Raw genomic sequence first — 16155 nt, 5'->3', positions numbered from 1 at the left:
CAGCCCAGAATCACAATATTGTTTTCTTCCGAATCAGCCCAAGTCATGGCAATGTCTCTTCAAAATCTGGATACTGATGACAAGGTTGTGATTCTGCCCATAGTAGAAGGAAAACTAGTTTTCCCATTTCTTTCTCATAAATTTGTGACTATATAATCTCAAAATGTTCAAGTTTCTTCCTCACAAATTTGGGATTTTTTTTTCTTGTGAATGTACCGCTTTAATGTCTTCTCGTAAATTTACAAATTTAATCTCAGAAAGTGCATTTGAGGAATTATATGGAAAGTGAAAAGGTCAACCAACCCCATTCTCCCCCAGTGAAAAATACTGTAAAATCAAAACGCAGCCCAGTCCAGTCAGTCAGTGTGGTTTGTGTTCTCTGTCATAATTTGAGCAATAACAAACCTGAATGCAGAAATGATTGCCATTTAAATGAGCAACAGAATTGATTCTTACACGATTCTTACATGGTTCCACCTCCTTCTTGGCAGCATTCAGAAACACTCATTTTTATTTCTGAGTGTGGTGATCAGTTTTCATAATGTTGCTGATTGGCCACTTATGCCACAAGATGAATCGCTGTTCTTGACTTAGCAGAAACAATGAACCCAGCAATCAATCCAAGGGTATAAGTGGCCCTGTTATTTTTTCTGACACAGGTTTATCACGCATTAATATCCATAATGATGATAAATATGCTTAGAGATAGCAATGTTGCTGTGTTTCCTGACATCAGTTTGAAGACACCTCTACTATATATTAACAGCACATTGTTGCTGTTGTCATGATTTTTTTTTTTTTTTTTTTTCATTTTTTTTCTTACTTGGATTGAACATTTCCATTATGAGTTAATTGCCTTTCATGCCTTTTGTGTTCTTCAAACTTGGTTAAACCTCACTGAGGAACTAAAAAGTTGCCGTTATTTCCTGATTTCTTTTTTCTTCTTCATTCAATTTTTTTCCCCATCTGGGCTTCAGAAAAGCTAATCTGGGTGTTAAAGCCTTTCTTCTGCAAGGTGTTTACCTCATCAGACTGACAGGGTGGCAGCCCGCCCATCGACCAACCTGCCTGTCTGTCTGCCTGCGTGTCTTCCTGCCAGCCTCTCTGGCCAGCTGGAGCACTTATACAGAGCTGGATTTGAACCGAGGACCTGCAAAGCATCAACGACCTGCTCCGCCGCCCTGACAGGCACTTTGATTTGACAGGCCGTGAGCGGTTAAAGTGAAAGTTATGTATACAAGTTAATTAAACTGTTTTTTCGCAGAGGGGTCAGAGACATTAGCAAGTCCCAGTGCAGAAGTGTGAATTTCTTTTCTCCCCCCTCCCTATCACAGCGTTTTAACCTCTTCTGTCTCCCATTTCCCTAATGACTACCAGGTGTGAGGACAGAATTTTTCTTCCTCCTCCTCCCTTTTTTTTTGCCAAGCAGGGATGCGGATAGCTCTATTTGTGAAAAGTGTCTCTGTGTGTTTGAATTTAGCCTGGGATTTTTGACATTGGGCTTTTCAAATAGCTCTCATTTTTTTGACACTGGGCGACACTGAAGCCTGGAATCCTTTTAAGTGTGCAGAGCTTGCGGTCTTCAGCTGCTTTAGGGAAAGTAGTAGAACTACGTCATTTATGAAATGTATCTCTATGTGTTTTGATTTTTGATGCAGGGTTAGACAAGTATATATCATTTTTGGCATTGAGCAATAGCAATGCATGAAATTCTCTTAAAAATGTGTGGAGTCTGTGGTCTACAACTCTAAAGAAAGTAGCAGGCTAGTATAGCTATGTCATTTATGAAAAGTGTCTCTGTGTGCTTCAGTGTAGATTTTGGATTGTTGACACTGGGTTATATTTGCTCCAAGCAGCCATAACTTTTTACTTTGTGCAATACCAATGGAGGAATTCCTCTCGAATTTGAAGTGTGTAACTTGAGGTTTTTGGTCTCAGTAGTTGGCTTAAAACAATTTATGAAAAGTGTCTGTTTAACTTAGCTTTGATGTGTTAGACGTGTCTAAATAGTGATCATGTATGACACTGTGCAGTTGCAATAGCTGGATTTCTGTGTAGAAGTGTTGTGGAGCTTGAGGGTTCAACTTTTGCATTAAATAGCTGGCACAATAGAGCTTCATTTAGGAAAAATGTCTCTGTGTGTTTGAATTTTGAGTGGATTGTTGATGCGGGGTTAGACCTGTCCAAATGGCTTTAGTCTTTGACATTGTGCAACACCACTGGATAATTTTTCTTGCACAGTGTGTGTACTTTGTGGTTTTTAGTGTTAGAGAAAGCTGTAGTAGAGCTGTACCAAGAGGTCAGCTCTAAGGAACTTTTCTAAGATGCTAAAAACCCAGACCGTCTGTCAGAAAGTGACTTCCATTATCTGGCTTTCATTAAGTTCCCAGGAGTTTACCCTGTTTTCACTCAAATTAACTTCAAACTCTGTTGTGTAAACCAGACCTGGGTCATCAAGCATTTGCAAATACTTTTTACAGTTTTTCTTAGCCTTCTTAAAGGGATAGTTCACGCATTTTGAAAAAAGTTGGTATTATTTCACTCCCCCCAGCTGTTGTGTAGGACAGTAGTGGTTCTGTTTTCCACTGATTGTTACTGAGTGCTGGACAGTGACTGGATGCTCCAAATGCTAACTGCCTCCTGCCACTGCAGCTGGGCTTCCCCCCAGCTAACATTCTGAAGAATAACCACCTTAAACCACTCAAAGAACATATCATCACATTCCAAGTGTCACTTTGTGTAAAATTGTATTTTTCCTGTAATCAACATCTGAAAAGATCCAGTAACTTTTGCACTTACTGTATCACTCCATGCCAGAGGAGCAATATCCACAGTAGAGAAAAAAGTAGATTGCTTGAGTTTGCTATCATTTTCTTTGTTTTCCTCATTGAACACATGCACACATGTTGCAGGACAAAAATAACAACTTTCTCTAGAGTACTAATACTTGTACTACTAATACTAGTAATGCTGTGGCTAACTTCTTCTTTTCCTTGGCACCCCTCTATTACACGTTTCACGTACCTTTCAGGCTCCTGCCAGCCACCAGCACAGAGAGCTCAGACCACGCAAATATAATAGTTCTACCATGGATCTTTTTTTTTTTTTTTTTATAAATGGTCAACTTTGTTCATGTCATTTCATTTTATAAAAATTATACCACATACTATCAAACTCAAACTTTGTTTATTTAATAATTGAGTATATCAAGATGGTTATTTTGAAGAATGTTAGCTGGGGGGAAGTCAACCTAAATGGCAGGAGGCTAACAGTTAGCATTTGGAGCATCCAGCCAGTATCCAGCACTCAGCCAGTATCCAGCACTCAGTAACAATGAGAGGAGGATAGCACCACTACAGAACAGCTGGGGGGAGTGACTTAATATCAGCTCTCAAAATGGGTGAACAATCCCTTCAATTTTGAGTAAAAGAAGAAAAACAGTTCTGGGTATTAGTGAAAAGGAAGAGCTGGCACATGACCCCCACATTGCTCCAGTTTATGTTCAACAACAACAGTGACATTGAAAATGCTCTAAATATTGATAATGCATTATGTGATAGTGCATCAAGCTATTTGTGGAAACTCTCTTTCGCTTGGCACTGTCCACATCGAGGTCAGAGGTCAGGATTATCTCATGAATGGCTACCCTGGATCTGGTAGGGATTCAGTGTCTTGCTCAAGGACACTTCAGCACTGCAGATACTCACCAGCTCAGGGACATGAAATCAGATTCCTCCGTTGAATTATAGTGTTCCCTCCCATGACACTGGCAGCATCAGACTCTTTTTTTTTTTTTTTTAGTAAGGCACAGCTAAGTGCATTTAGTCAACTAGTTATGTGAGTATTTTGGGGAGTGAGTGAGTACTCCCCTGCCTCTAGTTACTAGTTTTGTGGACAAATATGAAATAAATGTGATACACTTGTATAGTTAAAGCTAACCCAAGTATAAAGGGAATACTTACATGTACAACATTAAAATATTAATTACTGGTTAAAATTATGTAACACCCAGTAAGGAACCATTCTTCACATCAAGTTTGTTAACTTTTGATACTTAAGTATATACTATTGCCAATACGTAAATATTTGGAGAGCCATTTTAATGCAGGTCTTTACCTTTTCATGTATGAGTGTTTTTCCATTATGATTTATATACCTTTACTTATGTCAGTTTAATGTGTAAGTGAACCTGTGGCCTCTCACTTTAACAAGGAAAGTCTCCTAAAGACTCTGCTACCCCGTGGTCATATTTCAGTTCACGTTTCAAAAGAGCAGGGCAGTATTGTCATAGGCTGCGTTGCACTGTAGGAACACTGCGTCTGTTTCTTCTGCACAGGTGTGGTGTTATGCTGCTTCTGAAAATGAAAACTATGCTCATTGTCCTCATCACAGTTCAAATGGCATTGTACAAAGGGGTTTTTAAAAAGACTTGATGTGCTCAAAGAGACATAAAATGCCCTTCAACACGGGATGACCATATCAACTTTCAATTCAGGCATGAAAAGCAAAAAATGCCAAAACTCGAGTGCCAACCAGACAGCAGCAGTGTATTGCATTCTAGCAGGGGTGTGTGGAAATAGAAAGTTGCTCTGCCAATCTCTCTCTCTGTGCTCTCAGTGTCTCCTTGCCAAGACACTGCCTCCCCCCTTAATCATAGTTTTCATTTCAGTACATTGAAATTTTGGTGCCCAAGGGCAATGTCATAAATTTGCTATTTTGTGAGATTTTTACCTGTTTGTGCCTTGCTACCTAACTTTACACATTAGGGAGGCTGGGGGCTCCAAAGTGGAGCTGGAGCAGATAAAAAGAGAGGGACTGGTCATCTGTGAAAATGTATAATCATTTGTTATGTAGTAAGGAAGAAGGTGGAAGGACTGACTGTATGTGCGTGTAAATGGTTGTGTGTGTGTGTGTGTGTGTGTGTGTGTGTGTGTGCATTCATGAAGTATGGCAGGTGAGCTCCCTAAGCGAAAAGTAAAGTGTATTTCTGCTTCTTGTCACAATATAATGAGGAAATAGGGCTTTTCACAGTGCTGGTACAGTGTTCTCAATCCAGAATGAGGAGGGCGCTGATGGGGAATGAGAGGTGGGTAGTGGGCTCGGTCAGTTAGCAGCTTGGGCCTGATGTATGGGATGTATGGAGTGCAGAACTGGGCCATGGCCTGTAGGCTGGCTTGTTGGGGAGGCCTGCAGTACCGCAATGGGAATGTTCCATTGCAATTTCTGGCCGTGCTGAGTCAAACCATGTGGTGTCATTTCTATTACCATTTTAAAATGTGCTGAGTTGTGACAGGACCATCTCTGGAGTCAGGCCAAAGCACGCCAAACCTGCCTCCAAGCGGGTTGACATCCCACGTCTGAGCTGATATCTCTTTTCTAGATTGATTTCGTCATCCTTTCTCTGTTTCACAAGCAGTAGGTAGGAGACACCAAGAAAAATCGTAACAACAGGCTGTTGCACACTGCAGTAGTAAGTAGTGCAAAAGAGGGTGCAGCTTTAAAACATCATTGATTGAAGACAAGCCTGTCATCAGTTAAAGACACACCTTCCAACTGTTGTAATGGAGATAAAAATCGCAGCCAAGCTGGGCTGACATGCTGAGTCGAGCCAAGCCACTACATGTGTATGGAATAGGAGAAGGCCTACAGCCCTCTTTGTGTAACAGGGGATTACTTCAGCCATTCTGAGCATTGCACCCAAAATAAACCTCTTATAATATATATTTTTTTTGTTACAAGAAAACTGTACTTATAATTATTAAAATTCTATATTTAAAAGTCAGATCTGTTATGCTGGGTCAAAGTCTGAGTCTGTGTTAAAATGCCTTTCAGAAGCATTTAACACATGAGCATTTAAGGACCACGAATCATGCAACAGCCACAAAAAATAGGCATTGTAAATGAAAACGTAATTACCAGGGGGGGGAAAAGTGTGGCTGGTAACATTTGGGTGTCCACAAGACACTGAGATGGTAGACCAAAAAGTTAAGGGGTGGTCACATTACACTTGGCTGCAACAAATATGGATGCAGCAGAATATGTGTCAAAACTTCACTAAGCTTGAACTTTTGTTTCTCTGCAGACGGACACTTTTTGCCCTCCCTGTCATGTGTTTGAATTGAAATTAATGGAACACGAAAGACAAGTGTGACCGCCCTTTAATTTGCCAACATCACAAACAAGCAGTGGTAAAGCGTATTAGGGTCAGCATCCTGACTGAATTTAAGTGATTTAGTTGTAAGTGAATCGATCTCTAACTTTGACTTGCTACTTCCCCACCCGGAGCTCACAGAATCTGAGAAGCCACACCACCCCTGTTTATTCAGCCGAATGTTATTTTCTGTCTTGCATTGCACCGTTCTGCATCTCTCTGGGGTGATGTATGTTTTTTTGAAACAGTGTTTGTTGGCTTTAACTTTTTAAACATACAATTGTTCCCTAATTAGCTGTCCGCTAATTAATTTATGCTCCCCTGTTTGATGTATAGCAATACTTTGAAAGCAACTGCGCTGATCCTTTGCATAAATTTGTAGCATTTTGCCGCCGAGTTCAAAAGAAACAGGACTGGGTTTAGAAAAGCACACACTGCATTTAAATAATGTGCCCCATTTTTTCGACTGTGTTTGTTTTTAGTGGGAATATTAATGAATTAACATTTTAAACAATCCATCATTATTGTTGTGATGCCACTTATTTTTAACTCAATTATATTCTAATGGATCATTTTTCCTAATGCACATGGTATGTTTTCTCCACTTTGTTCACTACACAACAAAAGATTAATTACAAATAAGAGGAATGATCAAAAACATGATAATTAAATTGCAACAATGAGCTGGAAATTGCAATTCTAATGCAATACAATAGGGTATGTATTGCAAATTACCACGCACTGCCTCTTGGTGATGTTTGCGTGTGTTTGCGCGCATGTGTGTGTGTGTGTGTGTGTGTGTGTGTGTGTGTGTGTGTGTGTGTGTGTGTGAGAGAGCGAGTGAGCGAGAGAGAGAGAGAGAGGAAATATGAGAGCATGTTTGAGTGCCTGATCAACACTACACTATTCTGCACTTAAAGGTAAACTTTGTAGATACTTTCCCAACTGACACTGCACTGCTTGGGAACATTACAGGAAGTAAAATAATTAAGTAATCAATGAAAATCAGCAGTATTTTATTTTGCAGTCTGTTAACCTTTGTATCAACCTAAGTAAATGCATTATAAGTATGTGACAATACTGCAAGATGGATTAGGTAGCTTTTCTTTCACAGTGTTTCTGTGTGCAGTGCTTTTGCATGAGTTAATGTTTAGTAATAATATCATTGTAATGGGGTATCATGTTCTAGGGTCTCAGATAAAGATGCACTGTGTAAAATTGCCAAAAGGTCAGTTTAAGTGAGGACCCCTTACACTCACTTGAAAAAGAATGTGGAATAAGAACAAATCCACGAAGAGCTGAATCCAACTATTTGTAGATTCTTGAAGACGTTTCACTTCTCATCCAAGAATTCCATTCCAAGAATCAAGAATCTACAAATAGTCCATTTGATCTCGATTCAACTCTACATGGATAACCATGACCTGCATGAGAACCTATACAAACAATAAGGACATAATTTAATTGAACAGTTGAGTCAGTGTGGTTCTTGTCATTGGCCCAGTTCATTGATAGCTTACATTTTTGTTTCTAATATAATTAATATAATTCATAATTTCACTAATATAATTTCGCTTTAGGTAGTTAAGTAGCAAGGTAATTTTTTGCACATTTTCTGGTATTTCTTTTGCTACTTTACTGGTTATTTTCTTCTTTTCTTTTTTTTCTTTCTTTCTTTCTTTCTTTTATTTTAACTACTGTTCTGGATGTTTTTGCTAATTTTGCTCATCACATTAATTTGCTTAAGTTTTAATAAGTTTCAAAGGTTTAATTTACCAGACGTCGCCACAAGACAAAATATGTACAAGTGAATATTTTAACATGATATTTTAATCTCACCACTTTAAAATTATCTAATTGTCTAGGTGTCAAGCAGGACACCAAGACAATTTCATAATCAATGCAAGCCAAAATATCTTTTCATATCAGAGTCCCGAGGGCAAAATCACATCAAGTGGGGGTCCGGGGCTTCATGAAAGTCAACTTCGGGGTGTGAGACTTGAAGAAGTTGGGAAACCCTTGACTTGAGCCAAGGCTGTTGTTATTCAAAGGAAGCAGATTCGTCCGATGGGGGCCAGTTAATTATTTTATGGTATGGGCCAGTAGAAGTCCTCCTAATTGCCCACTTAATTTTTTCATCACCAACAGTACAAGAAAATGTAGAAGGGTCAAAATCACAGGAATCAGATCTCCCCTCATTACATCTGTTGTCTTTGATGTGTCAGAGACCAGCAGAGTTGCTGGTTTAAAGAGGATAGATGTCCCGAGGTGGCACCAGACGGGCCGACAGACAGGGCAATTCAGTCCCTGGAGGACAGGGAGACAGCCAGGAGGAGGTGGATGGGCAGTTGCCTGGACTAGAGGTCGTCACTGTCGGCCATCGCTGGCCTGTCACTCCAAATGGGCCCCCAAATCATGTTGTCAATGGTGATGAATCGAGATCTCCCTCTGGCAAAAATTGGATGCTCCAAACTTGCGCGTGATTGATGCACAGATCGGGTCGCGCCTGCCTGTCCTCAGGATGCGTCCTCACCTCGCTGAAAAACGAAGGAGCAGACACGGCGGGAAGTGAAAGGGAGGGAGATGCACTTTTAGAAGCCATTCTAAAAGTTTTTTTTTTCTTTATGCCGGCCAGACTTGGATTGACGTAAAGCTGTCTTATCAAAGAATCTATCTGTCAGCCTTGAAATTTATAGCATTTTTAACTCCCCCACCCCCCACCCCTTTCATTTTTCTCAGTACATCTTTTGTGGTGCGGTCTAGCAGGCGCTCTGTGAATGCTGTCCTCACCTTTCCCATTGAGGCAAACAGGACTGCATTATGGCCCGAAGGTGAATGCACAGCTTGTACATTCAATGGACGCCATAGTGTACCTCAATTGAAAAAATAGCTGTTTTTCTGCGACAAAAAGTGCAGCCTTTATGTGTCCAAGGGCATAGCATTCTTGGGCCTGGGGTACTAGTCACAGAGTTGTGTGAACATGAAATATCTTCTTTTATGTGTCATTTTTTTCATTATTCTCCCTCTGTCTCTCTTTCTCCGCTTTCCCCCAATGATTTCCTTGATAGACTTGTCTGGCCTGAATTGCTCTATTCCTCTGTGCATGTGTGTGTGTGTGTGTGTGTGTGTGTATATGCACGTGTGTGTGTTGGCACGAATGTGAGTACATGTGTGTGCATGATTTTACACTAAGTTTGTATGCTCAAACTCTGTGTTTGTCTGCACTGCAGGTGTTTGTGTGTCTGTGTGTGTGTACACACTGCGCATGTGTTGTTTCTCTCGCTCACTGTGTGTATGTGTGTGTGTGAGCACTCATACAGCATATGTGTGTGTGTTTCTGTGTCTGGGAACTGAACACAGGCACTTGAGACTGAACTATTTTCTATTTCGATAAAGCTGGAGGAAACCTTGGATTTGAGCCTTTGATGGGTTCGTGGGGGCTGGGATGGGAGGGGGGGTGTGTGTGTGTGTGCGGGTGTGTGTGTGTGTGCATGGTGGTGGGGTTTGCCGAAGACAACGAAACAACCGAGCCTTACGAAAGTGGCCCAGTTTGGAGAAGTTGCACTCTTTCAAGTCCTCCTTCTCAGCCTAACTCTGCCTCCTGCACTCGCCACTTTCCACCACAAGTCCACTGGAGCGTCGATAGCACACAAACCACGCTGCTTTTGATCTTTTCTTTTTTTTTAACAAGAGGATAAGAAAGAACAAGACTATAACAACTCTCTCTCTCTCTCCCTCTCTCTCTCTATCCCCCTTTCTTTCTTTCTCTTTCTTGCTTTCTCTCTTTCTTTCTTTCTTTCTTTCTTTCTTTCTTTGTCTGTGTGTGCAGGGCCTGTTCATCTTCCTGATATATGGGGTGTACAACACAGAGGTAAGTCTGCATTGTGTCTCAAGGCTGACGGAGTGAATGAGAGAAATGACAAGTTTCTGATGGGCTCCCTGCTTAAAAGCTGGGTGGGTGGGGTGTGAGAGTGTGTGTGTGTGTGTATGGGTGGGTGGGGGTGGGGGTGGGAGTGGGGGATAGTAGAAGGATGGGAAGGGAGGGAGGGGACGTCGTTTCCACGCAAGCGTCCCACTGCCCTTCATGCTTGGGCTATCTTATATGCATCCGGGTCCGACCATTAAACACTGACACGGTGCGGCTCTCAGCCACTCATTCCTCACCCACATTGGCTAATATTTCACTGCCTCTTTAAGTTTTTAAACTCACGGCCCTCCATTTAGCATTCTGACAAAGCTGCCGCTGGCCAGGGCTCCGCATGGCCCCAAGCAGCATCTACCTAGAGGAGGAAAAAAAAGCAAAAAAAAAAACAATATGCAACCAGCAATATGCGATGAGGGAGTGAGAAAATATATTGAAATGCTGTGTTATTACCATTTAGATATGATGTAGCGCGAAGGGGAAAAATGGAAGGGCGAGAGACAAGAGGTAATGGATGAGACTCAATTGTCAGAATCACTCTTGGTCAAACATGGCTCTTTTTTTGTCCTATGTTAATAGGGTTAACTTTAGATGTGCATATTGAATCTAAATCATATTAAAAGACAGGAGTTTTTGTGAACTTATGTCCAATTACTCATTTCCGACACTTAAGGTGCTTTTGTATTCAGGAGCAGTGAATGAAAATAGATTTGCCCGAGTATTTTGTAATTTTTATTTGATCAGTCTGACAAAAACTATAACATAGTTTGTAATATATTACTTCTGGGTGACCAGTATTTTATACTGAAAAAAAAAAAAAAAAAAATCCCCAAAACATTCAAGCAGAGACCAAACTTAAGCTCAAAGAAGAAGAGGGGTGGGGGATTAAGCTATATTTGTAGATGTCAGAAAAAGAAGAAAATGGATATTGTCCCCTATGCGTTGTTAGGTCAAAGTTCAACTAGCTAACGTTATCATACTTTGCCAATGATTTCTGATTGTCGCTACCCGATCTATCCATCCTGCCCGATTGGTACTGAACATATTCAACTGCAAACAAAGACAGGATGGAAGCAAGATGTCTCACGTGTTAGCTACTTTCATCATCAACTCTACAATGTGTTTACAATGTATTACAAAATACTGCAATACAGTATTCTTGTTTTTTCATTCATCTGTTGGCACTGACACATATGAAAATATTATCATGTCTGAATGTATTTTTTGGTATTTGAAAATACAAAATACATGTCATTAAATATATTTTCCGTATTTTTGTAGCTTGTTTTGATACATTAAAAATAAAGATCTATTTGAATGTTGTAACAACTAGATTGCACACTCATGTACTCACCGCTGCACTTTGTATGAAGCCCCTCACTTTATACCAGGAGAAAAATGCATATATTCGTATTTATTTTAACGACATTGTTATTTCTTTCTTATATCCTCAACCTTTTATATTATTCCTCTATAACTATAACACTAGATCCTCCTCTTGGATTTGTCAAAACCTTCCAATCAGAGCTTGGCAAAACTACCTTCGGTGTGGATGAACTGGAAAATAATTTACAACATTACCCCATTTAAATACATTCAAACAGACTTTAAAACCATTTTTCTTGTTTGGTGTAAGTTTGTAATGTAATGTTTGTAATGTTTTTTATGTGTAACTTTGAGCTTTTGCTGCCTTCTTAACCAGGACCCCTGGAAGAAGTGACGTCGAATTTCAGTGGGACCTTCGTGGATAAATAAAAGATAGATAAATATTTGAATAAATAAATAAATAATAATAATAGCAAAATGCCAAAATTATATATGTCAGTTTGTCAAAATGTCTGGAATGAAGCGTGGTAGACTTCACTTTAGCAGTGCACACAAGCGCATCTCATCCTTTCAGTTGCCCTTTGCTGCTTTGACTGAGTGTCCAAGGTCATCCTCACCCCTCCCTCTCCTTCTCTGTCTCCATCCTTTCTCTCTCTCTCATCTCTTTTCTCTTCATCCTCCTCCATTTTAACCCATTCTCTGTCATCACCAGGGTCCCTGTGACCATCCTGGTCAGGTCATCTTGCACGCTCACCTCTACATTTCCTGCCCTTTGTCTTCCTTTTCTTCATCCCTCTCCTCCTCTCCTGGAGCGTGAAGATCTGTCCCTGAGTCACAGGCGACACGATGACAATGCCGAGGCACGGAGGGCTGACCCTACGTGCTGTAAAATAAATCATCGCCGCATTCTTGCTTAAGTGGCTTTTTTAGTGCTCAGGAATCCATTTTCTTACTTCCAAGCTCTCCTTGACCCTGGGGGTCTTCACAATTTGTGAGCAGCTTGTGTACACGTTACGGTTTTCAAAAGGGCCGCGCTTCTTTGTTAATGTTTGGGGGGGAAAAAGCAATTATCCTCCTTTTTTTTTTTTTTTGCTCCCCTGGCCATTTCTCTTACTCTCTTTCCCCCTGTGCATCCACTCCACCTTTTTCCTCCACGCCCTACAACCCTGCTTCTCTTTTGCTTTGCTTTCCATCACTTCCTCATTCTCCAGCACATGTTGAAGGCCAAAGAACACTGATGGCTTCAGGTTTTGCCCTTTCTGACACCTAAAATGAAAGACTTATTTAATCAGAAAGAACTCATGATGCTCGACAGTGAATGAGAGTGTTCACAAGTTCTTTTCTTGTCCATTATCAAAAAGCAGAATGGGCCACAATGAATCAGGGTGTTTCTGTTCTGTATTCGTTTCAACTAACTAGCCTTGATCATCAGGGAGCGGTGACCTCTTTTTTGATTGCATTATCACACACACCAGGCTGCCACTAGCTGCCCAGGGCAACGTGAAATGAACGCTCACTCTGAAGGTTGACGCTGATATCTGGCAAAGACAAACTAGTCAATACGGGGTTAAGTGGACAGGTCAGACTGTGCTGTAGTGTAGATTCATTTTTAAATCCAAAAAGGGAAAATGTCTGCCCACTAAATTTAAGCTCCCAACCACAACCAGGGTCTTCATCAGGGAAACAAACAAAGACTTGACAAAGTCCCTGGTTGTGGTTTACACATTGCATTAAATCACATTTTGGAGTATAAATTTAACATGTGGACATTTTTCCTTTTTCCATTGCAAAATGATTTTGAAACTGATTGAATGTGTGTACATCCAACTTGGGTTGGATGTACACACATTCAATCAGTTTCCCCCTACCACTTATCGTTCATTTTTAGGACCATACCAGTTAATTTACTACAGTTTACCCACTATATTGCAACAAACCATTTTGCAAATTATATGGGGGTTACTGAAGATGTCGTGACATATAATCAAAATTTCTGGTTTACATCTAAAAGTAAAATACTTATTAAGTATTTTCCTTTTTGGTGTCACAGAGGGCAAAACTTGAAGGCACCAGTGTTCTTTGCACTTAAGCATGCACTGGAGAATAAGGAGAGACTGTATCATTCCACCCAATTTCGGGGCATTAGAACACAGCAGTGCTGCTGCTTTTAGAAAAACAAATGTGGACGACCTCATTACGGTGATGGAATACTGGTGTGAAGAAAGTTTGAAGTCTTCATTTTCATATTGTAGTGGGATGAATGGAAACCAACAGCTGGAGAAAAAAAAAAGGGGGGGGGGGGTGATATTTGGGTTCTAAAAAATACAACTGCTGGCTCTGGGAAAAGATATGCATTTTGTAGATATTATGCAAAACATGCAAAATCACTGATATGGTCCTTCAGTGCAACATTTTGGACCACAGCCAGGGTCTTCATCAGGCAAATGATGACCTGACAGAGTCCCTGGTTGTGGCTGAAACTTTGCATTAAATAGCATAAATAGCCTTAATTTAGTGTGCTGACATTTTTGCTTCGTTTACACATTGCATGAAATCACATTTGGGAGCATCCAATTCTGGTTGGATGTGCACACAAGCCTGCCTTTTTCTGTCATTTCTAAATTGCCTACCAAGTTCAAGTTCAAGTTCAAATTTATTCGTGTCCCCGTAGGGCGATTGTTGTTGCAGCAAGCAGTGAACAACATTTAAAACATACAAGACATAGAGAATATAAAAACATAACAAAAACATAACCTACTACACACTACCATTGTGGTAGTGTGCAGTAGGTACACAGACTAAGTAGTAGACTAACAAAGTCCATGGAGCAAAGAAAAAACTTTGCAGTTGTTGATCCAGTAGGACAGATAGGTGAGCGTCTAACCAAATCTGTGTGAAGATATTTTTACTCTGATATGCTAAAGAAAGGTGCTGAATTAACCACTGCCTGTTTGAATTCCATCAAAGTCAGAAAATGCTCCATTTATGAGGCTTTATGAGGCTGGCTTCATAATTACCAATATGGCGTGGAAGATGGACCGCGTCTGCTGCTATTATACTCGATTGCAGTGTTTTAATTGCTAATTACCCAACAATAGCTCTCCATTATTCATCACAATTAGCTTTTCCTTGGTGGTCACCTTGTAATCCTCTGCTTTGATGACCTTTTATTTCCATCAACTCCAAGGATGTCGGCAGGTGTTGTCGGGCGTGCTGCTTTCATATGGTAATCACTTAGCGCCCATTTACATGGGGAACTGCGCTTTGCATCTGCACGAAACCTTGAGTGCGCGCAAAAACGCCGTAAACACATAACGATCGTCTAAAACAATGCCCTTCCCCTCATTGTCAAATGATTAATTAAGTCGTGTCATGTAATTGCCTCAGCACGCCGGCTGCTTTTGATATGAATGAAATCCCCAGGATTTCCCTCCCCTGTTGAATAAGTGTCTCCGACATGTGCACCGCGTCGAAGGCCTTCTGCACATCGTGTCAGAATTAATAGGAGGCTTTTGGAAACATGACACCAGTGCTGTTGATTCTGCCCTGTCACAAGGCTCATGCTCTCTTCATTATGTGGCCCTCCAACGATGGTGTGTATGCAAAACGTCCTCCGCACATCGCCGTCTCTGAGTGCGTGCGCGTGTGAGAGTGTGTGTGTGTATCTCTTCTGTGCTGTGTCATAATTTATGACATGCTGCGGCCTAATGAAGCCGTAAGCCATAATGCATATTCACTAACGTGGTGGGCAGGGCTGGGAAGGGCTGCAGTGATGAGCGCCCAGCCGCTACAAATTTACAGTGAGCAGTGACAACGTGCATGAGCACACACCCACACACACACACACACACACACACACACACAGACTGCTGCTTAGTTAACTGGACCTGTAGCACAGTGTGCAGCGTTCTGCTGTGTTTTGGTTTTGTTTGGTTTGAAATGATCCAGGCTGCTAAAGAAAACTGTGACAGAAGTCTTTTTATAATACAGAAGATGTTTTAATATCACCTGAATGGCAGTACTAGATATTTAATCATTTATTCACAACAATTAAGCAATAGGCCTTTTACTTAGTAATTACTAACCTAAACTAATCAACAGATTATGAACAATTCAATAAAATACATTAAATACATCCTTCTAAAGTCAAGTCAAGTCACGTCAATTCGTATTTGTATATCGCAAATTACAAATTTGCCTCAAGAGGCTAAAAGAGAAAAAGTGTGCTTTAATTTGTTCTTTCCCTTGTCTTTAACAAGAAATTTATTTTTTAGCTGTTTAGATGTCTAAATGATTTTTTTTTTTTTAACCAAAAATGTAATGTATATATGGTAATGATTGACTTTGAAACACCCTTATTTCATTGTATTAACTGTAAAAGCAATATAAATGCTCACTCGTAATAATAACTGTACTGACATTGCATAAGTACATCATGTATGAGGATTTTTTTTAAATTATTTTTATCAAGGAGCCATTGATTATTACTTTTTATTTTGCAATACATTTCCATAGGTTAATGCATAGGCTAATTCAATGTACATAAATGTACAGCGTTATTGAGCATTTATGCTCTAAATTAAAAAGTGTAGATGAATATCATGTGTCACGCAATATTTACAAATCTGTTGTTGATATCATTAATCAGTCTTTAATCATTTGATTCAAATACATAACTTAACCATTTCAAAGAAAAATATCAGCCTGTAATTCATTAGTCAAGATTTTATGAATGTGAATGGGGTCATTGTCAAAA

At 40.2% G+C, this 16155-nt stretch overlaps 1 protein-coding gene across 1 annotated transcript in view; it reads left to right on the top strand.

Moving 5' to 3' along the window:
• LOC115357880 (adhesion G-protein coupled receptor D2) overlaps window positions 1–16155 on the top strand; it is a 96364-nt gene that overhangs the window by 58732 nt on the left and 21477 nt on the right. Inside the window, exon 23 of the mRNA XM_030049638.1 lies at window positions 9981–10022. Within this exon, the coding sequence (XP_029905498.1) occupies window positions 9981–10022 (42 nt within the window). The remainder of the gene's footprint in view (window positions 1–9980; window positions 10023–16155) is intronic.

The sequence above is a fragment of the Myripristis murdjan genome, chromosome 4 (genome assembly GCF_902150065.1).
Source record: "Myripristis murdjan chromosome 4, fMyrMur1.1, whole genome shotgun sequence".
Classification (NCBI taxonomy): Eukaryota; Metazoa; Chordata; class Actinopteri; order Holocentriformes; family Holocentridae; genus Myripristis; species Myripristis murdjan.
This window is presented reverse-complemented; position numbering and strand designations above follow the sequence as displayed.